A 26857-nucleotide genomic window follows, 5' to 3' on the forward strand; every position below is an offset into this window, starting at 1 on the left:
TCTTTCGTAAATTCCTACAGTCTATAGCTCGGAAAGCATTTCGAAATATTACGATAAAAACCGAAGATCTTTGAAATTTGAACAAGATGTCGGAACTAACGGAGGAGCAGATTGCCGAGTTCAAGGATGCCTTTGTCCAGTTCGACAAGGAGGGAACCGGCAAGATCGCCACCCGTGAGCTGGGCACCTTGATGCGCACCCTGGGCCAGAATCCCACGGAGGCCGAGTTGCAGGATTTGATAGCTGAGGCCGAGAGCAACAACAATGGCCAACTGAACTTCACCGAGTTCTGCGGCATAATGGCCAAGCAAATGCGCGAAACTGATACTGAGGAGGAAATGCGTGAGGCATTCAAGATTTTTGATCGCGATGGCGATGGCTTTATATCACCAGCCGAGCTACGCTTTGTGATGATCAATCTGGGCGAAAAGGTCACCGACGAGGAGATCGATGAGATGATCCGTGAGGCTGATTTCGATGGGGATGGCATGATCAACTACGAGGAATTCGTTTGGATGATTAGCCAGAAGTAGTTCAGCTACTTTAAATGAAATAAAATATTTTGGGGTCACTGCATAAAAATCGTGTATTTCTCTTGCTACCACTTCAAAGAATACAATTTACACTTCTCTGCGGTCCAACTATTTTCGAACAGTTTTTAATACGCCCCCAATTATTTCAATTACATTTTTGCGGTCTGCTAGTTTTTCCTTAGCCTAATTCGGAGACCAAGAATTTTTCAAGCATGTCCTGCTCTTAAAAATGTTTGATGAAGGCACCCCATTTCGGTAATTGTGGTTGGTTTAAGGAATTTTCGCCTCGCCTTCGTCAGGTGAAAACTTTCAGCATGAAACACTCGACGTGGTTTTAGTCCGCCTTTTCGTTTCCCTGGCGAGTGGTTTTTGCTTCCACATGCGGCACCTTTGTGGCCAGACGAACAATTTTCCTGTTGCTTAAATTCAATTTGCTTATGCATTAAAATTAAATTTTACTGTGGCCTCAGCGGGCCCGGCTCGTACTCCTGGCTGGAAGCAACCTCTTGGGGTCTTGGGGGCTTGTGTCTGGCTTTATAAATATTTCGTGTGTGTTCTGTACGCGCATGTATGAATTTTCAATTTTTTGGCCTACAAGTTTCGGTTTCAGTTCAGACATGTCAAAATGCCAACTTGCTTAATCGAGAGTCCGCAAAACATCAAGCATCGCATTGCATTGCATCGAATCGAATCGAATCGAGACCTTAACTGCAATGTGCATTCGCATGGAATAAGAACAAAAGCCCAAGCAGATTCCAATTTCAGATCTGACATCAATAAGCACTTACAGTGGCATAAATATTATATATACTCGAGTGTTGGCAAATATATATGTCTATATGCGGTTCAAACACCAGAACGACATCGGCACTTCGCCACCTCGCCGCATAGACGAGTTGGTTTTCAGCTTCAGTTTTCAGTTAGCAGCAGGCACAGGACATGTTCGATGGACTGGCTGCAGAGGAAATTGAATTTGTGGGCAGGACCTCCCTCCCCAGACGGTTCATCCGATGGTGTCGGCGGAGGGGCAGAAGGGGAGGGGCTCTGCAATATCGGGGAAGGATATTTGAGTGGCAAGTAAATCAGAAATAAGAAAGAAAACACATCGTATACAAGGGAGCTCTCTTTGAGTTTGATCTATGTGTTTTTCTCGAAGACCAGACATTCAGAAAATTGATGTGTTTGTTTTCATTCGTTTCTCCAGAACTTAAGACATTATATACCTCACAGAAACTATGCCTTTTTGTTTTTTTAAGGCGTTCTAAACTTTATTTGGATTCACTGATACCATACACTTGAAAACACTTCTATTGACTTTACTTTGAGTCGAACTAGTAATTGCTAATTCTAATTACACATTTGAATATTTATATCTTATCACTCAAATTTTTTCAAGTGTATGGGAAAAAGAAAGCATTCTGCTGGCATGCACATGAATTTCTTCTAGGATACTTTTTTTATGCGGTTTGCCGCCCACGTTCCGCACTTGGACTGTCATTTTTGGGTGGAGTCGGTATGTGCGGAGGATGGGGCAGTGGGTATTGGCATGGAACACTTCCGCACAGGCACTTGAATACGCAAAAAGGCGAATGCAAGTGACGAGGTCCATGAACGAGGCCGAGAGTGTGTCCTGGCCGAAATACGGACTTTTGCGCCAGGGGACGACTTTGGTGAACAACCGCACTCTGGTCAAATTTGGACTGTGGTCCTGGCCACACATATACACAGTTTAAGCAGTTAAAGTTATCTGTTATCTCTAATTGAGAGAGAAATGTGTGTGCGTGTTTGGGGGCTTAAATTTTAAGTTGTTGATTTTATTACGCATACGCCTAGTGGCTCTAGCCATGGCCTTTTATGTTGGCCGTAACAAACTTGGCCGCTTAATGGCGGAGCTTTCTCGGGTCCTCAATCAAATGGGAGGGAAAGTAGGGGCTTTCGTCATGGGAAGCCGGCAAAAACCCTTTTCGGATTAACAGATCAACGCACAAATGACCCGAGCAATCGTCTTGGGTTTTCCCAGTTTTTTCCTTCCTGATTTTCTCTGCCATTCCGATAAGGCTGGAAGCTTATCGGGGCTGAAGGACTTTGACGACCCAATTAATTCTTGTTCAACAACCGGCCGAAAAAAAATTGTTGCCACATGCATTGTTAGTCTACTTTTCATGTCAAGGAAAAGCGACGGCTGAGAAAAAAAAAACACTAAGTGAATAAGGCACAAAAGAAAATAAAAATGAGAAACTCGTGAACGTTAAGTTAAATTGCGCGGAAAAGTTATGCGTCCCCGTTACCCAGAGTTTCTCTAACAAAAAAACTTTGTTAAACATTTTATTCCCTAGAACGCTTGCCACGTTGGCTTAGCGGAACTACTTGAAATGTAAAAATGTTCGAGCCTTGAGTTGAAAAGGCAAACTTGGCAGCAACTTTGAAGGTTCACATAATTATGCGCATTGCCTTGCCACGGCTCCTGTGCCACATCCTTCTCTATCACCTGTTCCTGATCTCGTCCAGCCTTGCATCCTGCTACCAACGTCATCCGAGCAGCCCGCAGCACCAGCAGCAGTCCAGATCCCAGCTTCTGGACCAGTCCGGGGATATTAACATGGGCATGAGGCACGGCAACTCCAAGCAGGCCGCCTCCAATATTGCCCAGAAGGCTGCCCAGGAGGCCAAGAAGGCGTCGGACACTCAGGCACCTGCGGCTCTGGCTGCTGCCCGCCAGGTGAAACACCACCTGGCCGAGAAGGCCATTGCTGCGGCCAAGGCCGCCGAGGCGGCGCTGGCGGGAAAACAACAGCTTATGGAGCAGCTGCAGGACGAGGTGCACGAGGCGGAGATTATCGTGCAGGAGGAAGCTTACTCACTGGTTGGTTCACAGGTATGTGCTAAACCCCCTTTAAATACCAACTATATCGTGATATGCTAAATTTCAGTCAAATGTCAATGTCGCTCTTGCCACAGCGAAGCAATGTCAAACGCTGTTGCAATCGCTTCGGAGCTCGGTGAAAGTTGCCGAGGAGGCAGTGAGCAATGCTGAGGCGGCTGCATCCGGTGCCCAGCAGGAATTGTGCGAAAAGAACCAGCTGGTGGACACCGCTCGCCAGCGAGCAGAGATGCTGTTGCAGCAGCTGCGCTCCGCCAAACTGGACTATACCAACACGAGGAAGGCCGCCTACAGGGCTGCCTGTGCCGCCAACGAAGCGAAGAACAAGGCTGTAAGGGATCGAAGATCCTACGAGGAGGACATCGGTGGAGCTTTCGGGCAGCAGCAGCAGCAAGTAATGCTGCAAAATCAGGACCAGCCAAGAAATCTCCAAGATCCAGAAGTTAAAGCACAGGGCGAGGGATGGGAGTACAATGAGCAGGGTGAAGCTATATTTTCTAATTGATGTGCCCTGGTCAATATTTTTATATTATTTTGCTAAAATCGTTAAAAAATATATATATATTAAAAGAACCAAATATCGGACTTTATTTTAAAGTTTATCAGCAGCATGAAACCATGTTCCAAGTGAAAAGCGTGGGCACATTGGAACTTTCTCTGGCAAACGCCTGGGGGATTTTGCAACGCCAATCGAAGCGAACTCGAAAAAGGCAAAATGACAGAGCCAAAAAGGGACACGAAACCCAATTGGCTTGTAAAACAATTTGACCAAAGCTATTTTGTTATAACTTTTGGCTCTTTTTTTTTTGTTTTCACATTTTTCTTTCCTTTTTTTTTGCGGTCACAGTGACAGTGAAAAAGGTGCGACACAATAGGGGGCATTACTAAAGTTTTCACCACACGTTTTCAATAATGATTAGTTTCGGTATTCTCTTTGGGGAATTGACAAAGAACATTGCCAAGAACATTAAGTTTAAAGTTTTTCGATTCTCGCTCGCTTGCAAAAGTTTACTTACATGAGCAGAAAATGGCAATAAATAAATGTTACTTGTCACCGCATTAATTGGGTCATCAGTTGGGATATCGTGAAAGTTGGCTGGAAAGCCAAAAGGTTTCCATCCGTAAAAAGCGCATTGGGGAGCGGTTAAAGTAACGATGCGGATTTTTGGTTATTTGTGGCGTCCATTTGGACACGAATGCCCCAGAGAAAACAAGCGATTGGTAGTTGAGACAAGAGTTATCAGCCATCAAGTAGCAATCGATGGTAGCTATCGTCCAGTTCGGTTTATGATCTGGCTCAATACAATGAATCTTGGATGGGAAACTGAGCCCAAATAACTACCCAATTTATAGTTTGGATACGTTTTAAGAGCTCCGCCATCCGTCGTTGACAAGCCCACTAAAAGGGTTCAATTGAGAGGCAGGTTTTGTCTTTCTTGCCGTGGGATTTAGTCAAGCCTACTCCTTTGTTACACTGCAAGAATATTTCCTACATTTGTAAAAATATGGTTAATTTGTTTAAAGAGTTCACAGTTCTGGGTTAGTGTGCTAGTTTTAAAAGAATATATTGATATATAGATTTCTAGTTTAAATTAAATTGATTCAGCTACTGCATTTCTCTGAATGCAGACTGGAGTCAAGGCTTTTAGGGGGCATTAAGCCGCATGTGGCCGAATCATCACCGGAACAGGACCATTTCCCTCACTCCGGACATTCAGCTGCCAGATGCCAGACCCAACATTCCACTCTGGAGCCAACCAGAATCCGAAATATTTGCTGACACTTTAATGCCAAAGCAATCTGGCAAGTGTTGATCGGTCCAACAACTAAATAAACTACTACTAAAAGTCAGGCCCAGAACCCCGATGTCAGTCAACAGTATCAGCATAAACCACAATGCCACGCCCCCTCATCCGAATGCGAATAGGAATAGGAATCCCCAACCGAATCCAAATCCAAATGCCTGCCCCCCAGACACGCCCCGAAGTGAACCGAAATGTATTCATTTCGGTACTCGAATACACCAATTCAGATGGTGCCAGTTTTTGTTATCCGGGGTCCGGTTTCCAATATGCGTCCTTGCGTTTTTCGGGGGAAACAAATCAAAACAAATGAAATGAAATCAATTCAATGAAGCAAATCAAATTTCATGCGTATTCCGTCGCTTTTGCCCAGCTTTTCCACAGCCTTTATTGCTGGACAATAAAAATTTTCGGCCTCGCAACGAATCTGAAACTGAGTAAAATCGAATCTGTTGTTGTTTTCCCGAAAAGTTGCGGGAATATTGTATTTATGGTTGAGTTGGATGTGGCAAATGGGCGTTAAGTGGGTGTGTGTGTGTGGGGCAAGGACCGTAAAAATCTCGAGGAACAACATAATTTGTGAATTTATCCTCATTTCTCCGGCTCTTCAAGTTGTGCGAGTGGCATGCAAATGAATACCGACAATGGCATCAATTTTTGGGTCTTAAATTGACTTTTGAACAAAACTCCACAGGCAAACTGTCAGAAACGAAAAATACTTTGAATAGTCAAAGAGTCAATTTATTCCTCTCAGCTTGAGGCCGATATCATGGCATATCATTTACATTTTCACCTGACGGCGACCACCGCAGCTGTGAAAATTCCCGTTGGTTCCACCCGGGAAATTGTATCCCATTTACTATTCACTTTAATGGCAAAGAAGCCTCGGATATTTACGCATTAATTTCATATCATTAAACATTTGCACGGGCATTGTTATTTACCAAACGGCGTGCCCCGCCACCGGAAGTTGGGCAAAGTGGGGGAGAGCTCCCCCCGGTTAATTGGAAATGTATTCAGGTGGGGGTATCATGGGTTAAGTGTTATGTACCTGGCTGCATATTGAAATTGATGCGAACAGCGAACTGTGAATGGCGCAATGTGTTTGTTTAGTTTAATGACGGTTATTATATTTCCACTGATTAATTATTGCCAATGTTGTTCCGATGGTGGCTATTAGCTTGATTAAAGTTTATAAACGCGTTGATTAATTGACCACTTACCAGTTGAACCCTTACGTAAAACCAAATAAATCGTAGTTTCATATAATAAATTTATCTCTGTACACATTTGGAGCTCTATTGTAAATTGATATGTGGCAATAATAACTTTTTCTTCATTCCCATACGTATACTATATTAAACACATGTTACTAAGATATTCTACCCCTAATAAATTGAGAGTCCCTCTGGTAAGTATAACTTCCATTTTGTTTGAAACTTTCGCTCGGAAAATGTTACTTCTTCCTGGGGTTTTAATAAAAATCCGCTATAACAGAAAACTTTGACGCTAAGCAAATGCACCCCAGTGGCAATGGTGAACTTTATAGCGAATGAAATGGGCTAAGGGAAAAATATTAATTTTCCGCAAACAGAGACAGCGAAAGGGTGTGCATTTACCACCCACGAAAAACTATGAAAACTCATTTAACAACTTGCAGGGTGCAAACAAAAATAGAGAAAAAACGGGACATACCGAGGAAAAACACATCGCCAAATGCAAAACTTGTGTTGACACGACAACTGCCCCGCCCCCAGTGCATCCTTAGATCTCCCGCCCTCGCCAGGTGTATGCTGATGTCTCTACAGGAAAGTGGATTACGAAAGGTGAGTGAGTGGAGATGGGTGCGGCATGGCACTGAACATGGACAAAGTGTTGCTGTGCTCCCTTTGCCATTTCACTGACGGAGTGACAAACTTCGCACGTTGCACAAAAGACGCCGGCAAAACTTGAGCAGATTACTCAACGCACTTGGGCGGATCTCGTGCCACCCGCGGCTGTATTCTTCTCGTGCAACTCACCTTTTCTTTTTTATGGGTAACACAAACCCGGTACTTAGTGAAAAGTGAAAAACCAGTGTAACAATGTTGAGCTTTTAACGGTAAATTGTTGCTAGAACCAGAGACCAAAAGACAAAACTTTCTTTTTTCCTCATCCCAAATGAACAACAACAAAGTTGAATGAGGTGAGCGGGTCGAAAGGTTAGTCATGGATGGTTGGCTGGGTGGATGGTTCGGTCTGGGTAAACGAAATGTGTCAAGTAAGTGCAATGCTTCAAGTTGAAATTTATGCAAAGTGCGCCAGTTTAGGGGACAAGTACTCCAACTACCATCCGAAACACCCAACTCCCCCGCCCACCGAAGGCACTTCCAATGCATTGTAATTTCAGTGCGAGCTCGACAGTTGAGAGCGAATTCCGAGCCCTAACTGGAAATATTTTGCAAAAGTTTTTCATAAAAAATCGAGGCTAAACGAATGACACACTGGGGCAAAGTCGATAAGCTCTTCAAAACACACATATATATTTAAATTAGCATGAAATAAAATATAGTTACATGTACTACTTTATAGCAATGACATTTACTTTCACATGCTTACCACTAAACAAATTTGAGATAGAGTATAGCCATGTCATTAAATTAACCGCAGTTCGCCGGACTTAATCAAATTTTTTCGCTGGGCCAAAAAGTTTTTAATAAGCAGCCAACAAATAGCTGCAACAGCAGCAGCAGCAGCTGCAACTGAAGGCCAGCTAATGGGCAAAAACCGGGCTAGTTGCTGACTTTAAGACAAGTCCTGGCACGGAGGTCGAAATTAAGGAGAGAGACAAAGGACACTTTCTGGAAGGGACCTGCCCGGCTGTCAATTGTCCGCAACTTTGGGGCCGAGGCCATCGTGTAGGAGCCAAAACCAATGAAATGCCGCACAACTGACACGCTGACTGACAGCCTAAGCGCTTCCACAGCATCCAGCTTGCACAGCTCCTTGGCCAGGACGTCCGCCAGCTCCTTCCACGGAGCAAAACTTGCTTAAAATTAAATCAACATAGATAACAAACTGCTCTATTCAATTAGATGGTGGTGTTTGCATAGTGATAACTTGTTTTAATTGGCCATGATTTGAATGAAAACTTTGAAGTAGTTTTTCCCACAGGAATACCAACAATAATAATAATCAATAATGTATCTTGAGTATGATTTATCTCAGTGTGCTTCGAACTTGAGTCCTGCGGAGGCGCTCCGTCCGGCTGAGAATGAATGACATGCATGGCTGTTGTGTGCGTGATCCATTCAGCCCACTCGACGTTTGTTTGACGAAATCGCAGCTGAGTGGAGGGGCCGAAAGGAAAAAGGAAACGCTGTCCTGGCACGCAACATTTGTCCCACCACAGACCAGTTCCGTTGATGAGGCGCAGGAGTTGTGGGGCACACACACCACTCTGTTGGCTGTCTGTCAGTTTGGCGATGTCACTTCAACTTCGAAAGGCCGGCGGGTGGGGCAATTGACTGTAAGTAGCCAGGAGCAGGACCTGTGGCAGGGGCAGCAACCGGATGTTTAAACGACGAAGGACTCAGGACGCAGGACTCAGGACTCAGGACTGAGGTTTCAGCACTCGGGCGGCTGCAGCTTGCATGGCATTAGGATTAGAAGTGTTTATGCAAATGCGAACAACTTTGAGTGATTGCACGGCAAGCGCTTAAAAGACAGGAACTTGACTTGACAGCCACTTCTTGGCGGAATGCCAAAGGATGCCGAAAGGTCGCAGGAATGGCAGCCACCTAATGGCATCGAGCCATTTAAAAACATCGGCGGCCAAATTGATTCGAAATCGTTTGCATAAACGTGGGCTGGATGTTTGGTTAACTCAAATTACCTTCGCTGCCTCACTGATACCATAAATAAACAATGTTGAATTGCTGCCAAATCTTCTACGTGCGATGAAGTAAAACAAGGACTAAGCCCAAAATTTGTCAGCTTATGTAAGATTGCCTTGAGCTTAAAACCATTTATATCATTTACCCATGTCGGAAAAACGTTGCTATATATTTTATAAACAAACAACCAGTTCATTGAATTGTTTGTTGTACTGAACTCTTTAAATGTAAACACACAGTTTTTTATTTTAGTTTCATATATCTACCATATCATCAAAATATCTGCATCGCACTGTCTCAAATAATTTCAACTGGTTGAGCTGCGCTTTTTTCCGGCCAATTGTTATTTTTTCGATTCTGACCACACAATAAAATCGACAATTCTGCGCTTTTGTTTGTGGTTATCATTTCGGGTTGAAATTGCAATTAATTTCTCACACATTTTTAAGTGATTTTTATGTTTTTTTCCCCGTAGCCGGCTTTATGCACTTTTTTGTGTACTTAACCAATGCAATTTCCACGCCTCGTTTTAAAATTGTTAATTCGATGTTCATTTCGAAATGGCCGTAATTTTTTTGCGAGGGGTAAAAGGGTTTTAAGTGCCAGCCACTTTCGGTGGCATTGTTGTAATTATAAATTAAAGCCGCAGCAACCGAAGCTCCGGAAGAACCTTACGCAATTTGCACTCTCACAAAAAAGAAGTCCATTAAAATTGCAAATCAAAACGAAACCAAACCAAACGCTTGACACAGTTCACGATAAATGGCAGTGGCCGGGGAAGATGGTCCAATCTTTTCGCACAAACAACAGATGCAGCAGCCAAACCGCAACAATGGCAAAGTCCTTGGCAAAGTATTTCACTTTCACGCCGCAGCCACAAGAGTCGGGACTCGAGACCCCAGGACCCCCGTTCGCCCAACAGATTTCGAGTAAGTAATTGCTGCAGTTCTCAATTTCCCCGACTTTTCCCCTATCGCCGGAAAATTCCACCCTTTCTCACACACACACACACGTACAGAGTAAAGCCCCTGGCTTAATTGTCTGCCGTTTTCTTTCAGTTGGGGCAAAGTTTTGCTTTTTGCCTACTGCAACTAGTTTTTTGTTCCAGCCTTAAAGCGAATCAATTAAGCTGAGCCAGCCGCAAATTGAAGAGCAAGCTGCCGTAGTGTAACTGTCGTCAAAGGGGAAATTGAAATTCCCAAAGGAATATCTCCTATATTGAAGAAGATACAAATATTTTGTTTAAATAGTGTCAAATGCACAGAAAAGGTTTTCTATACCTACATATATTTGTAATATTACACAATAAACGTGGCCTACAATTATAGGCTAAATATCGCAATATGTTTTATCTTTAAATATTTCAATTAAATATTTCCGACCTTAAAATAAAATTGTGCTCATTAACGCCATTAAATGCTGCATTGTTGACCATTTAAATAAAGTAGATTTTTCATCTGGAAAAAACATACGATCTGTGAATTGTAAACAAACCAATCCACTGTGGTCCAGAATTCGATTTTTTTGGCATAAAGTCTAAAAATTGAGCTACAGACTTGAAACTTTGTACATTTTGTTGTTAAATCACAAATAGTTTGCACAGAAAATTTGAAGTCTGTGCGACCACGCCCTCTCTTGCCTCCCATATTAACTACTGGTATGACTCAGGAGTCAACGAAATATATATTTTTTTTTTTTTTTAAAGTCGTGTATATTGTTGTTTTAAAAATAATCGCCCTCTTCTTTTTCTAGTTCTACATTTTAAATTTCCGAATCTGAACTCGAATCAGAATCAGATTGTGAATCCAATATTTTGTCTCATGGATCAGGTTTAAAATTAGACTGTATTTCCAAAAGACTTATTACTGCCTTCGGAAGTGGTTTTTCCTATTTTTTCTCTCTCTTTCTTTTAAACTAATTGTTGATAATAGTGGGTCCGAGTTATCAATCGCTCTGTGGAAAATATCACTCATCCTATTGATCCGACTATCTTTCCTTGCATGTGATAGTCGGTCCCTTTTGTAAAGCTTATTTCGGGCTTCACTCGTATTTTCAGTTTCCTTTTTAATCTTTCTCCTGCATTTTGGTAAGATAAGTTTCGGCGTCCCATTTGCTTCGGTGTCTTGGAGTTTTCAAAATCTCTAACAAGAATTGTTATCTTTGACGCCATCCACTTGGTATGTTTGGAAATAAATCGGTCTAGTTGTCTGTTGCACTCGGGCAGTTTTTTTTTTAATAAATAATTCAAAATTTACTATTTTTTTGTCAATATCTTCTGTCTGTTTCGATTCCTGATTATTGTTGTTGATTGCGGAATAAACGTTATCTGAAACATAACTTATTTGCCTATTGTTACGCCTCCAAATGTCCAGGAGGTCGCTATATCTGAACTCGAAATTGCCTATATAAAATCAAATTTTTAAGAAAACGAGCAAAAATGGGCAAAAGATATTACTTTACCGTGAAAGACAATAGTTAAAGGTACAAACTGACGTTTTTAACTTTTGTCAGAAATTGTCAGAAAATTAGTTATACTCCACGAAACACAGGGGACACGTTAGAATTTTCTGTAAAAATACACATAAATTGGATGTCACACAACATAAAAACAGTACAACTTCACATATATTACCTACATACGTTAAAAACATCATACCTTGGCATTTATTTTCCATATTTTACTGTAATTTTTGGATGCGTATTAACGATCATACCACATGCAAAAGTAAGCAAGTAATTTTTCGGAAATTGCATTCTCTCAATCAGCTTTTTAACACTTCAACTTTAAAAGCTCATAAAACGATTTAGTGAAGCTTTCGGTCAATTTTGTTTTTGGTTTTTATTTATATGATCAATTTTCTATTAGAAAATAATTGCTAGAGGACGATATATTGACATAAAAATTTAGACTTTATGCCAAAAAAAACGAATTCTGGACCATAGTGCAATCATGCGAAAGCGTGCGCATTGATTAAGCTATTAAGACAGATTTAATAAACATTATTTCAGAAGTAAAAAAACTTTTAAATGAGTTGTATTATGTCGGCAAAAACAACACAAAAAAGGTAGAAAACGCACCAAATATAAACTATTTGAATTTTAAATTAATTCATGTGGAAAATACCACCTCAATCATTTATATTCATATTTATTTCGATTTTACGTGGGTAAATCTAAATCGAAAAGAAATACAAATCATACACGCCAATTCAATTAATTAATCGAAATATCCATGTCAATAGATGGCTCTGGTTAGGACTTCAAACTCAATTGTATCAATCATATATTCAGTTTGAGCCACATTCGTGTGAAGCTGCGAGCGTGATTAACTCTCTGATTGATTCAAATCAAGCACAACTCAATCTGTCGTCAATACGAATTTCTTATCCACATTTCGCAGCTCGGCTGGGTACGTATATTAATTCCGGTGCAGCAGGAGCAAAAGCCTGCAGGTGTCCGTCCCACGGAGCCGTGAGTATGCCTTTCAGATGGGACACTGGGACACGTGGACTGACTGACTGGCTTGGCCCAGTGCAATCATGGCCAGCTGATGGCCTCGCAATCGCAGGCGTTGTCGCTGCTGATTAATTTATGCCAATATGCAATTTTCACACCAACGAGCAGGGCCACTGCAATGACAGCTCAAGCGCATAATTGCATGGGTCTGGGGCTTATTTATGGCGCCGACTGCCGCCAGTTATCCGCCCGAGGGGCAAATTAAGAGCTCACGGGTCGAAAAGAGCGGGGAACTGAAAGGTCAGCCAGCCTCATGGAAAATGCCTTTGAGCCAGAGGTCACAAATTGAGCTGTCAGCTGGCAAATAAGTTTTAATCATTTTATTAAAATGCCCCGGCAAATGCTTGCCATTAATTGCTCTGGCCTTCTGGACGGATAAGCAGCAGCATATTCTCGGTTTTTGCCTTTAAGCCGAAATTGAGGTCATCAGCAAAATTTATGCTAAACATGTCAAGGATTCCCATGAACTGTGAACTCTGGGCGTGGCATTTGCGACTTCACATCCACACGTGTGCACTTTATGGGGTTCTGGAGCAACTACCTCACGGCGTCCACACATGCATTTGATTAGGTGGAATACAAAAAGTATGGCAAAACCATAGCATACTTTTCAGAGTCTACTCACAGCTACAGCTAGCTGCAGCTTGGCTGCAACAGAGATGCTGATTTGAAATCGAATCAAAACTAATATCTGAATGTTGTTAAATTAGTTGAAAATTGTCGTATTCCCTCAATGGTTAAAATATTTTCAATTTTGTAACATTTCATTTGCAACACCAGAACTCTAAATGATTGTAGAATATAATTGCCCAGGAAAGGCAACTGGTCAAGGGAGTATTGTGAGAACTATCAAACCCAAGCGAATTGCATCTCTGGTGCATGCCACTTTTCCATTTTTCCTCTGGTTTTGGGTAGCTGTCAAAATGTTCGCCCGCCTGTCAACCACAAGACACAACACAAAAAGCATTGGACAATTTGCCCGGCACCGGATTAGATTGCTTTGGTGTGATCTTTCACTTATGTGAGGGGGGGAGCAGCGGGTGGGCAATCAACGTCAGGGCGGCGTCAGTGTTGCTGCACGGCTGATGGATTGCCAGGGTTGCCCGGCTCATCTAATAAGCAAAACACATTTTTGTATCGAAGTCTGGCCGCTTAAAGAGCCGTGAAAATTCGCCTCTGCCCTGCTAGTTATTTCCCTTCGAGCCATTTTCCCTTTTGGCCTTGTGTGCTCGCCTTGACAAATGATGTTTGAAGGCAAAGTTAACTGGGGCGGCGTGTCGCTGGCCATTTTGTGGTTTCCACAGCGCTCTAGAAATAGCTAACATTTTTATACAAATTTGAATTATGGCTGTGGGCGGCTTATACCTTTTCCTTTTCCGCTTTTGGCTTTCAACAGAACTCTTTTGCTTTATTATTTATATTTTCTTGCGGGTCACCGCATAATAAATAAATGTGGACGCATTTTGTCCCTTTTGATACAACAGTTTTCCGTTTAATTTATGCAGGTTAAATTTTGTGAATTTTTTCCGGGCCCGAGCCCATGTTTACGGCCAATTATTTAGCTGTCAAATGTACATTTCGACAATTGCGGTACAAAGCTTTTGGCCAAGCTTTGGAGGAGCGCAAGAAGACAACCTTGGAGCTTTCTCTCCAGTCGTTTATCCTTCTCATTTTGTTGTCTTTTCATTAGGACAAAAGGCCACTGTCCTTGGCCCCCCGGCTTCCTTAAGTTTGCCTTGCACTTGAATTTTCGCTAGAGTTTTCCTGGGAGAGAGCGTGTGTGTGAGTTTTTTGTCCATTTCATGTCTTGGCCATAAATCGTAACTAACGTCTCGGGATAGGAAGGATTCGGCGAGATGGTTTAATGCATATTTATACTACCTAAATGGCTAATGAGCAAAACGTGCCACACATGCACCGAATTTTTGAGGCATGAATATGCGAAAACACGAAGAAAATACATTAATTAAATTTTTGGTTATGCCCTCCGTTGGCCAAGAGGAAACTGAAAAGGGCGCTGTAACTTTTACTAACGAACTGAAAGCGATAATCATCAGGGGAGAAGCGGAGCAAGCTGGATGGAACCAAGAGACCTATAAAGAAAATCATGCCAGGCCATGTGTGTCTGAATTCTGATTGAGAATTACGCCGAAGAGAACGAATGCGAGAAAAGAGATTTTCCTTTGCATTATTTATAAGAAAAAAAAACCGAAATAATGATGCCTCATAAAAATGGCGGGGCTCAAGCCATATTACGGATATTACAAACAAAAGATAATAATATAATGAGCAATAAGCCAAAGGCAAATAATAAAGGCCATCTGCAGGAAAAGCTTCGATGGCCCCAGACCACAGCACAGAATTCAATTATGTGCGATAAACAGAAGTCATTAAATATTAAAGTGCTAATGGAAAAGGAATCGGTGCCCATACAAAAGATCACGCTTTCCCGGAAAAATAAAACGCCTCAAAGGGAACGCATTCGGGGATAAGGAAAAGTGTAATGGGCGAAAAACAATGAGCGAAGGGCATAAAGGGTAATGAGTACAGGACAACACGTGACCAACTGTCGTTTTCAGCAAACAAAGCTGACGAGGCAAGACATTCAAGCAAAAACTTTAAGTTAAGTTACAATTTTTTTTTGTTAAATTTAAATTTTGAAGTTGCACAATAAGTTTGCACATTGGTGCTTCTCTGAGCTTCACTTTCATACTCTATTATGCATGCACAAGAGGGGGAAACACCCACATCGGTTTGGGGCTAATTTTACGCTCCTCTAACTCCGCATTATGGGATTATTATGTTCCGGTTGTGGGGTTGAGAGCCGTGCAAGGAACCAGCTGGCCCACGTGTATTTTGAGGTTTGTGGCCAAATAAAATATATACGTTTGTGACCTTATTTTCTTGGTAATGATTTTAGAGCCCAATAATGGGGGCTTTCCAATAGTTACCGGGGTTCGCTGTCAACAAAACACGTTGATTAGACCCATTAACAAATTGGAACGTAATTCGCAACTATGGCTACTATCAGCAATTTAATCTGGGATTTAAGCCGTGCGCACATGCAAATCAGTGATGTTCAGGCCGCAGAATAAACTGCTCAACATGCTGATTTAGCCAGGGATGCAGAAATACATATGAAATTGCAATGCAAATTTATAATATAATTTTCCCAAAATTTTAAATAAATTTTCAATACACACTTTGCCCAAAAAATATAGTTTCCATTGATTAAAGTGAGTACTAGATTCTTTATAAGTCTTGATTGTAAATATTTTTAACATCCCTCATCCAAATGTCGAAAACTGGCGAGGCAGCCTAACCGCGAATCTCTAAACCGAAACCAGATTTTAAATGCATGTAATTGTTATAGAGAAGAGCGTTGGCCAAACAAAATTTGCGTCACTTTTGCGGCTGCACCTGCGGCCGTCAACGGCAGGTGTTTGCCTCGCCCTCGTAAGCTGCACTTTCCGGCAAATAAATTATAAATAAAACACATCGACATACCCATCCCCGTTCACATCCCCATCCCCGTTCACATCCCCACCCAGATGCCCACGAAGTGCTGTCATGATTTTGCCGAACGAAGCACGCAAGCTCTTTGCCTGGGCGGGGTGACCAGATTAAATATATCCCTTTTTTCGGCATCCCGTCCACGCTGCGGATGCTTTATTTATGCCATGAATAAATGCAAATTTCCCAACGCCACAGCAGATTTTGCAACATATGAGCAAAGAAAAGCGGATGGCTGCGCTGTGGGCAGGGAGTAGGGGCATCGGAAAAGAGACTCCGCAGCGTGTCCTTTGCATAATAATAACTTGTAAATGTCATGTAGCGTAACCGTGTCCTCTATCAAAAAAAAAACGAGGGGAAAAAATGCCGGAGTGGTGGAGTACTCCATTTGGGATCGTGTGCCGTATGCGAATTAGCATTTAATATGGGACATAGGGCCATGAACATTAACATTGCTAATACGCCCGAGTGTCTTCAAAAGGAAACTGGCCAGCCAAGGCGGCTAACTCAGTGCAGGGCACAAGGAAACTGCAACAAGTTGAAGGAAAAAGAAAAAGTCTAAATAGCAATCAACCGAAGCAGAAATGTAAACATTTCACTTGCCCTCTGTTTGCTCTCTTCATGGAATCAGGCGATTAGTTTAACTTCCCAACCTTTGCAAACCATCGCACGCCACTAATTGACCGGAAACGAGAAAAATTGATTTATTTGCTTGGGCAGTGGGCCGTCTCGGTCTCATTACTGTGATAAAGGCCAGGCACATAATCAAGGGCAATTGACTGTTTGAAAAGCGATTTCCGTAAGCCAAGAAATTTATAAATTTGTCCAAGCCTTGATACAAATCGAAGACCTAAGTAAAGAGAGGCCTATAATAAATTAAATAAAATTTAGTAAACAGTACTAGAGTTTAGTAGCCTTATTCATTTAGTTGAACATCCTTCTGAATATAGAATCCGACACAGTTTATGAATTGGTATCATTTGCTTAGCCAGCAATCGTCTAACAACGAAATCCCAATCAACTTTCGTTTCCAATTTTTGGTTGCCATTAAATCGGAAATAAGGCGAACTTTAATTATTTATGGGCCTGAAGGAGTCTCGTCCACTGAATGGCATAAAACGGCAAATTCGCTGGCCAGCAACAACTTACTCTAGCCAGATTCATTGGGCCATTTTTCGCATTGGCAAGCGCTTTTGGCCCAAAGACAGCGAGCCACTTGTGTGCGATACGTTTGCCACAAAGACAGAAACGAATCTCTGAAAGGAAGGGAGAAGACAGTCATATACGTAGAGCCATTTGAAAACTATTACGCCCAGGAGATTCATTCAAGTAGTGCGGCATTTATAACTCAAATGTTGCCCAAGTAACAAAAAGCCTAAAAACTCGAGCACAACGGCAGGAGTTCAACTGTGGAGAAGGATTTCCAGAAGCCAGTTAGTGATGAGAAACGAATTAGAAGTATACTATGTATGCCTTCATGGAAGGGCTATATAAAAATAATGTAAAGACAATTCAAAAATAGCACATATAGTTAAACGCATTTTAAAATAGTTTATAGCTGGCTAAATGAGTGATAGTTTCTCCCTGTAAATGTTGAAACACTAGAAAAACTTTGCCCATCTCTGTTGAAGGGTATGGGAATAACGAACTATGGCAGGAATATGAAGAAACTGTGGATACATTCGAGCCAATGGCAAAAACGGCAACACAGAACGGCATTCTCTGTGCTTGCTTTTTATTAGAATGTGTCCATGGAGACGTGGGCGCCAGCCATTGTCTGGCAGCCTCCTCCATGAATCCCTATCGCCTTCAGAACGAGTGTATATATTGTATAATATATATTGTGCCTGTGCAGCTCGCTATACATTTCTTAGCACGTAGTTATCTATGGCAGCAACTGGAACAACAATGCCACTTGAAACAACAATAAAAAGTTTGTTGAATGCAGATACTCGTATATGTGGACAACTCCCTATGCCGCCATGAAAAAATAAAAGAGAAATAAAATATAAACTTTCTACACCTAACTGGCAAAACATGTAGGTATAGCAATCTAGTTTGTAATGTAAAGCTGCTTACTAACTACGTTTATATTTCAAATACATTTTGTGGCACATATTTCGAACATTTATTCGCACTTTTTGGTCTAGTTTGGGGCATTTAATTGGGCATTATCTTTATTATTATTATAACTCTCTCTAGGATGAGGATTTACACTACTTCCGGTTTCCAATTCTCGACGACCGCGCTAACATATCGAGTACAGTTAGACGGCAAGGTTAACTTCCTGAACTTAATTATTGGTTCGTTCTTCCTTAAACAACGCAGCATGTTGTGTATACTTCTTTCGGCATTAGTATAGTTACCGGGTGTCGTACCGTTAGACCCCAGGACTCCACACAACAAGAGCAGGATCAAAATGTGTGTTCCGTGCATCTTTGCAACTTGGTGAATGCTAACGATTGATAACCCTTGTAGTTGCTTTAAATAACATGAGATCAAATAGTTAATTGGCATAACCAATTGGATTGGTTAAACTAAAAGACGTTATAGATATTCGAGATGGTTTATTACAGTAGCGATTATATAATATAAGATATCTACTGCTTCGGATCTATCGACCGATTATCGATCAATAACAAGACACTTATATTTCATATCTCCAATTTATTCCAAAAATAATATATATTTCAACTTGATAAATGCTTTTTAATATATATTAATTGGAGGATAAAATAATTAACTTGGACACAAATTAAACGATAACAAATAAATAAAAAAAATAAAAAGTTCACATTTTATAGAATCCTTTATTCTTTTTCTCACAACATAGCATGTTGTTTAATTAATATTTATTACATTATGATTCACATTCGAGTCAGAATCTTTTTGGGCCATAGCAAAGCCAAGAAGCAGCAAAAAACAACCCGCAAAGAACTTCATGTCTATCAGAAGAGGATAGAAATAAAACACAGACTCGGTATTTATATTGTTTATAGGCCAAGTGTTGCATAACCCAAGCGAATCGATTAATTCTTTTAAACGGTGGCCGATTTTATTATCGTTAAATCATTTTTCTTTCAGTGGTACAAAAATCGCCAAATCATATGAAAATTAGTTTTGGTTAATTTGGTTTTGATACATTTGGTTGTGGAACATTTGGCTTTGGTACCTTTGGTTTTTGTATCAAAGCTTTTTGAAACATATGCTTTTTTAGCATAAAATATATATATTTATATATATATATAAAAATATTATTAAATAAAATTAGGCAAAGACATCTGATGTACTGTCAGATTGTGACGCTTTGTAAAAGCCATGACCCTTAATAGGTTTTGGCCAAACAAAGCTTCAAACAAAAGGTCTATGAAAAAGCTGGCAAATTCTTGGATACTAATAGAGATTTAATATTTCAAGCTTAACATAAAATAAATAGGCCATTGCTATTACATGCAAACAATTAAGTAAATGTTTTATTGAATTCTGTGCCTGCAAATATCAAAAGATCATTTACTTTGAGGCGCTGGGACTATTGATGTGGATCACATTCTTGTTTTCGTTGGTATTCGGATCCGCAGATTGGGCAAAAGCCACAGCGGCAAACAACAGAATAGCTCCAGCGGTGATCTTCATGTCGGCCAGTTGGGATTGAAAGTAATGAGAAGCTAGGTGAGTGCTCTTCTTATAAGGACGGGGTTGCGTAAGCGATACTAATCTAAATGCCAAACAAGTTGAAATTAATTGCACGATGAAAGAAGAGGAAGTGGAACTAATTCCTTAAAACTGAGACATAATAGACCGAACCAAATTTAAATACTTTTATATAAGCTGAACTTATAAGCTGATAGAAATCTTACTTGATTTCATAAATTTAGTATTAGTCTTTAGCAAACATTTTTAAAAAGCACGCCAATGAAAATTACTAAGCCGAAGATATATGTTTCTGCTTCAATTTAAATTCATAATCACCACTGTTTCAGAACGATATGGTTACTATCTACTATAGTTTTCAATGACTTAAGATAACAATAGACAGCGTATGCAGTTTAAATAAAAACATCATTTTTCCAACAATATTAAGAAACTTAAATGGAATTTACTGAACCGAAGATACATTTTTTAGTTTGAATTCAATTTCATAATCACATCTGTTTGAAAAGGATCTAAGAAAGCAGTGGCCTAGTTACTATCTTCTATAGTTTCCCATGTCTGGTCATGGTTTCAAAAGTCAGTGTATGCAGTTTGATATAGTAGTACATAGATTAAACACGTTAATATACATATATTATGATTAGCGATCCATTTTATTAGAAGAAAATAACCTCTGACTCATAATATTTATCTTTCGGCGGGAGCATCGGCGACGCCTGCTTCAGGAGCAGCAGGAGCTGCGGCAGGAGGTGCAGCAGGAGCAGCGGCAGCAGCTGCGGCAGGTGCAGCTCCAGGCTTCTTACCGATGACGATGACGTTGTGGTTTGTATTCTGGCTCTTTTGGCCGCTAACCAAAGCCAAAACAACCAGCAAAGTGACGAAAAGGGCTAGGAACTTCATGTCGGCCAGTTGGAAGTCAATTTGAAAGCAATGAGGAAATGCTAGACCGCTTATATAGGCAAAAAAAAAAGATCGCCAAGTGAAACAAATCTTCACATTCGGCACGCTTGACCTTATTATACGTGGTTCATTCGAGGAAAATAATCAACATTTCAAATAAATGTATCCATCTTTTAATTGTAATTCTGATTTGCGTGGGTTTGATTACGCTATTATATAAAATTGTGTCATTAACTCGAAATCAAGCAGAAGTTACGTATTTACTTAATATATAGAGCATAAACTCAAAAATATCATATAAAATATTTTATTTCTAGCATATTGCTGTTAAAATCACAATTTCGTGTGTGAAGTGAAACGAATTTGGCTGTTAGTAAGCCGTAAGTTACGAAATGGAAGTGCAGTCTAAAATTCGCATAATGAAAGTGTCACGAACTTTAATCGTAGTAGGTTCTCTGCTCCTGATTATCAGCATCGTATTGACCTACAAATGGATAGCATACAATCATGCTCACCCAAAGGAACAAACAGAACTAACGAATTCAACGAAGAAAGCAAACCCTCTTCGAAAAAATCCAATCGGTGGCAAGGCTAAGAATAAAAACCATGTGCAGAATTCCTTAGCCAAAAAGGCAGCCAAGTCGGTGGCCAACCAACCCAAGTTCAAATCGGACAAGCTTTTTAAGAGAATTCCAGTCATACCCCTGCTCGATGTTCTAAAGGCCAAAAAGCAACCAAGTCGTGGACAAAGTATATTCTTCCATGAAACCACGAATTTCAGGCGGATAGAAAAGAACGCCGTGGTCCAATTGACGGCACGGGAGGCCTGTGCCATTGAATCGGCCGCCCTTCACAATCCAGGCCTCACTGTATTTGTACTTTTCGCCGGCGCCACTCATCGTCCATTAAGTGAAGATCCGCTGATCAGGGCTTTGCATAACTACAAGAACATACGACTGAGGCATCTCAATTTGTGGCGCTATGCAGCCGGAACTCCCATCGCGAAATGGCTAAAAAGCGGAAAACTATTCAAATCGAAATTTCTTTTTCCACACGTCTCGGATCTTCTGCGTTATGTTACCCTTTACAAGTACGGTGGTCTTTACCTGGATCTTGATGTCGTGGTTCAGCAGAACCTGGAGAAGTTGCCACCGAACTTCTCGGGTGCTGAGAGCAACATATCTGTAGCCTGTGGAGTCATGAAGATGTCTCCCGGCGGTCTGGGCCACAAGATTGCCACCATGTGTCTGCGGGATCTGGAGGCCAACTACAATGCGAATAAATGGGGCACCAATGGACCCGGGGTCATAACCCGAGTGGCCAAAAAGCAGTGCAATACCGAAAATATCAAGTCAGTGATTAACAATCCGAAACGATGCAATGGCTTCAAGATCTTCGATGCAAATGCATTCTATGCCATTTCCTGGAGGCAGTGGAAGGATTTCTTTGAGCCCAACAGACTCAACGTAACCATGAAAAGAATATCCAAATCTCCGGTGATTCATGTTTGGAACAAATTCTCAAAGGGATGGAAACTGAAAACGAAGGCCAACTGTGCCTACACCAAACTGGCCAAAACTCACTGTCCCAGGTCATTTGCAGCAGCGGGGGAATATTTTTAATTAATTCTAAGCTTCATTAAGTTAGAAATAAGTTTCGATTAAATACGGCCTAAGTTAAGTTTAAAAGCTTTAATAGCTTTAAAAGTTTTAATATATAGTAGAAATTATCATATTGATACCATAGTAAATTCCTCAAATGGAGAAAGCTAATTTAAATAGCTTTTAAAGATAAAATCGGATCAGCCAAGCAGAAATGAATCTGAATATGCTTAAAATGTAATAAAGCGAATTATATTTTTGATTCATACTCGGGTAACTTATTATCTGTTGAAATATTTATGATAAATTCCGAGGGCCATTCAAATTCCTACACTCATTTTTGTTGTCATAGCGCCATGAAGAACTAATTAATTGTTTCCAAATAAAGCCAAAGTAAATAGCCGGAGGCAATTTCAGACAGAGCATTATTAGCATTTTCGAGGATATCTCGCGGCGCTTTCAAGTTTTGAATAAATATTTTCGCATCATTAAATTTAATCTTTATTTATGCACAGCGCAATTTTCCAATTTATTTATACCTTAGATACATATATATATATATATAGATTCAAAACATTTCAGAGGCCAGTGGACTGTGGATTGGGCAAACAGAAGTGTAGGCAACTAATGCCCGAATTAATGGTGACTTTTGGCACTGCCTGCAACAGCTGCTCCACATTATGGGGTGTCACCCAAAACTCCAATCCAACCAGCCAAAAATTGAACAAAAAAACCAACTAGAATGGAGAAAAAGGACCAAAGCTCACATATGGGTCTCATGCTCAGTTTTATCTGCTGCACTGCACGCGGCACATTTGCATATTTCGTGCACAGGAGGAGCTGCGTTTTTATTTTTATTTCATTTTTATTAATGCGAAAAATGTAATTTCAAGCATTTGCAACTGCAGCGCTCCCTTGGAGCCACACGACAGTCAGCCCAAACACAAAATACAAAAAAAAATTGGCATGTGAAAAATTGCACAAATGCACATTTTGGAAAAGGCAAGGAATCCCATTCATTTAAAACTCGTTGACTGGACAAATCTCACAACTCTTTGAATTTAAAGTCGGCTAGTTTCAGTTAGATAAAATGAATAGTTACATTTTTCGATCTCTTAATAAAATAAAAATTAAATTTATTTGTACATTGAATATGTAAATGGTTTTTTTAGCATATAAATGCTTATAATTGGATGTAACATCCAGCATCTATTTAATTGTTTTATAAACATAACAAAACAAGCAAAAAGAAGATATTCTACCCTTTTAACCCCTTTTAATTCTGTAAATGTCTCGGGAAATCCCAGGTTTGCACTTATATTCATAACAATTACTAAAGCAATCAAAACACTTGATTAGATTTTTCCCTTTTAGTCTCGGACTCTTAACTTCTCGCCTGTGTTACATCCACAGGGTCAACATGTAATTTGGCTCAGTTACTTCATTTGCATTTGTCACGCTCGTTAGTCCTACGGAATTCCCAATGGGAAGTACGTAGTTTTCGATATCCAATGACAGTCACGTGACCGGAATTCCTCACTGGGCCAAAACAAAAACTAGCGCCGAGTGAAGTTCAAGTAATGCTTACTAAGCTGAAAAGTTCTGTTCTCGCCGGAATGCAGGCATAGAAATGTATTTTTTAAAATGTAACGCAGAAGCGACAACATCACAGGACTTGGGACTCTTGGTCCTTGAGCTCATAAATAAATATAAAAATTATTGTAATAGTTTTCAGGCTTCTGGTTGTACTTGGCAGCCGGGCAGAGTATAAACACCCAAGGAAAGCACTCTGGGCTGAAATCCTTTGGCTTTGCCTAAGCTCTGGAAATGGGATAAAGCGAAAGTCTGACTTGCTCTTGATCACAAAAAGGACTTCGTGGCGGCAAGATGATTTGAAGTGAAGTGAAGGAGAAAATAACAAGAAATAAATCTCTTGAAACATAAATAAAATGAATACCTAAAGAAATGCAGCTACCACTATTGTTTTAGAATTTAAAATAAGATACACTGAAGGAAAAACAACTTATAAAGGTATAGTATTTGTTTGCATTATTAAGCAATTACATTTTATTGTATTGGCATAGATGATTCATAATTCGCATCAAATTGCACGCACACCTTTATATTGTGCACCGGAAAACACAATCTAAAATTTAAATGAAACTTGCAAAGGAGTTGATTAAATTCCAACAATGATTGCACAGCGAAATGAACGCTGTGGCACATTGAAATTTTACGAATGAGCGCCTCGGAATGCAGCACGTATTTGCATTATGATTATTATCGTGGCGGTGGCCACGCTCACAACAATACCGGCAGAAGAAAAGCGGGTAGCGCGAAAATATAAAGCCAAATATTATTTTTCCTTTTTTTTTCGCATTCTGTGGCAGCACAAGGAAGTGGCCAAAAGCGCACTTTTCATAATCTCTTGCAGTTTATGGTCGGCAGCGGGAAACAAGCAGGCAGCCAGCTGAAAACTCAAATGAATAGCAAATTGCGGCACACGCTTATTCGCGCAATGCCACAAAGGCTTTTCCGAATATTATCCCACACCCCAGCCGACTAACCCCAACCGTTCCTGGTTTTCCCTGCGGAAACAGCTGTTTCCTTTATACAGACACGACCCCCGTAGCCCCAGTTACCAACCCCCCGCCCCAACCCAGAAATCCCAAGAAGATGCTGCAAAATTATTATTACATTTTATGCCAATTCAGCGCATTTTCCATGTGCATTTCTGAACTCGAACCCAAGGAAAACTGACGGAAACTTTAGTTTCCCCTGGCTTAATTAAAGCCACCGACCTGGGCCAAATATGGAAGCCATCGTTTTTAAGCCACGCCACAGAGTATGCCATAAAAATGAAGTTTTAAAATCTTGATGACCCCCGACTTCGCGGCTGCTTGTTTGTCGGCTGCACAGGAAGTTAATATTTTTGCAATTTCGCCTGCCTTTAAATTAAAAGACACACCGAATCGGCTTGCCATTCAAAACATCAAATACTCTATAGTTAATATATCAATATCTTATCTTTATATCTTTTAATATATTACAGTTGATGGATTAACTATAGTGCAATAAAATGAATAGAATTATTTATTAAATTTATTTCCGGTACATCCCGAGTTTCTTAACCACTTTAACCTCTGACAGGGTAGATGCGAAACAAAGTAGTAAAAATGGGAACCCAGGCCCGCGAAAGCCATGAAATGTTCGTCCAGAGGAAAATAAATGAGCTCCGTTCATGAAACTTAAAGTTGGAGGCAGTGCGATGCGATGGAAAGTCGACTTTCCGCTAATTTTGTATGCAACCCACACAAATCTTGTCATTATTAAAGGCCATGGCTGCGAACTCAACCTCAACTGGACTTTGAGGCCGAGGCGGTGTCTGCTTTTTGCTCGTTTGATTTGCTCCATTAATTTTGAGCGGAGTTGCTTTGGCCAGGAAAAAGTTCGGTGACAACAAAAGTGGGATCTCATTGGGCCCGTTGATTTGTGTGGCGCTTTTCTGGGTGATTAAGTCATTCATCAGGCGGCGGCGACAGACTAAGAGGCCATTTTCCTAACGCGGTTTTCTAATGAAGCGTTATGCCGAATAATTAGAGGCTTTCCTCAATCCCTCATGGCTCTTATCTGGCCGCCAATATTTCCACTCACTTCTTGCAATTAAAAAGTTTCGCCTTTGTCATGGTTACGCAATAAATTTCTACGCGGCGTATGCGTAATAAGCATTCAATGATCGACCTCACAGAGCAGACCTAAGACCATTTAATTGGTATTAATTATGATTCTGGACGCAGAGCCAGGCTGTTGCCGTGCAACCTGCTGGGAAATGGGGTGGTTGGCATTGATTCGATGGAGAATTAGCCTAACACTCGGGATAAATAATGGGCTTAATTATATATAGAAACATATACGATATTACAAAAGGTTCTAAAAGCTTTTCAATCTTATGCTAGGATATTAAGTTGATTTCTTTTAAGACATATCTTTTTAAAATATTCTCAAAATATATCCCCCCTTTCTCTAAGTGCACTTGGCAGCACTTGGGGATGGCGGGTGTCATAGGATCTGTGAAGGTCATCGCTAAGTAGTTTAGTTCTGCCATTGGCATGCTCAGCAGTGCAAATGCCTTGATAAACGTTGCAATTTTATAGCTCACAGCATATTTATTTCGCAGGAACTTAATACAATGAAGACGGCGACTTCTTTGTTGGCTTCCCCCATTTTGCTTCTCAGCTCGCATTGTTTCACTTGCCAAGTCTTTCAGCTGCTTTGTAAGCAAATTTGCTTATTTATTTGTTAAACTTGAAATCCCTACCGTGGAAGGGATGCCTTAAGATGAAATACTATCGACTCTACAGAACTCTCAAGTGTTGCAAATTTAGTTTACAAATTGTAGCCCAGGGGTTGGTTTTATCCCGATTGCAATTAAATGAATATCTAGTGGCTAGGAGATACATATCTCTTAATCAAAGTAGTCTTTTATAGAACATTTTCATTTATAATTGAATTTCAAACATAAATTAAGTATTTAGTTTTATCATTTGTCTAGTTTAGAAGCTTACTGAAAATGTAATAAAATATC

The 26857-nt window shown here is 40.5% G+C and overlaps 6 protein-coding genes across 6 annotated transcripts; 3 read left to right on the forward strand and 3 right to left on the reverse strand.

The window, feature by feature from the left end:
* Positions 1–78: 78 nt before the first annotated feature.
* LOC27206484 (calmodulin-related protein 97A) lies at positions 79–582 on the forward strand. Its single transcript, XM_039294912.2, has one exon. The coding sequence runs from the start codon at positions 87–89 to the stop codon at positions 531–533; it is 447 nt and encodes a 148-aa protein (XP_039150846.1). The 5' UTR covers positions 79–86; the 3' UTR covers positions 534–582.
* Positions 583–2855: 2273 nt separating this feature from the next.
* On the forward strand, positions 2856–3993 carry LOC6729668. Its single transcript, XM_002104938.4, has 2 exons — positions 2856–3408; positions 3464–3993. Exons 1-2 carry the CDS (start codon positions 2974–2976, stop codon positions 3917–3919), a joined length of 891 nt encoding a protein of 296 aa, XP_002104974.2. The 5' UTR covers positions 2856–2973; the 3' UTR covers positions 3920–3993.
* Positions 3994–18224: 14231 nt separating this feature from the next.
* Positions 18225–18652, reverse strand: LOC120284972 (accessory gland-specific peptide 57Dc). Its single transcript, XM_039294857.1, has one exon. The coding sequence runs from the start codon at positions 18635–18637 to the stop codon at positions 18332–18334; it is 306 nt and encodes a 101-aa protein (XP_039150791.1). The 5' UTR covers positions 18638–18652; the 3' UTR covers positions 18225–18331.
* Positions 18653–18910: 258 nt separating this feature from the next.
* Positions 18911–19081, reverse strand: LOC27207962. Its single transcript, XM_016183586.2, has one exon. It carries the CDS (start codon positions 19061–19063, stop codon positions 18962–18964), a length of 102 nt encoding a protein of 33 aa, XP_016036333.1. The 5' UTR covers positions 19064–19081; the 3' UTR covers positions 18911–18961.
* A 485-nt stretch (positions 19082–19566) lies between these two features.
* On the reverse strand, positions 19567–19781 carry LOC27206907 (accessory gland-specific peptide 57Db). The gene has a single exon (XM_016182685.3). It carries the CDS (start codon positions 19751–19753, stop codon positions 19631–19633), a length of 123 nt encoding a protein of 40 aa, XP_016036334.1. The 5' UTR covers positions 19754–19781; the 3' UTR covers positions 19567–19630.
* Positions 19782–21063: 1282 nt separating this feature from the next.
* Positions 21064–22688, forward strand: LOC6729671 (lactosylceramide 4-alpha-galactosyltransferase). The gene has a single exon (XM_002104941.4). It carries the CDS (start codon positions 21064–21066, stop codon positions 22291–22293), a length of 1230 nt encoding a protein of 409 aa, XP_002104977.2. The 3' UTR covers positions 22294–22688.
* The last annotated feature ends 4169 nt before the right edge of the window (positions 22689–26857 follow it).

Source organism: Drosophila simulans, chromosome 3R (genome assembly GCF_016746395.2).
Source record: "Drosophila simulans strain w501 chromosome 3R, Prin_Dsim_3.1, whole genome shotgun sequence".
In the NCBI taxonomy this organism is placed as follows: domain Eukaryota; kingdom Metazoa; phylum Arthropoda; class Insecta; order Diptera; family Drosophilidae; genus Drosophila; species Drosophila simulans.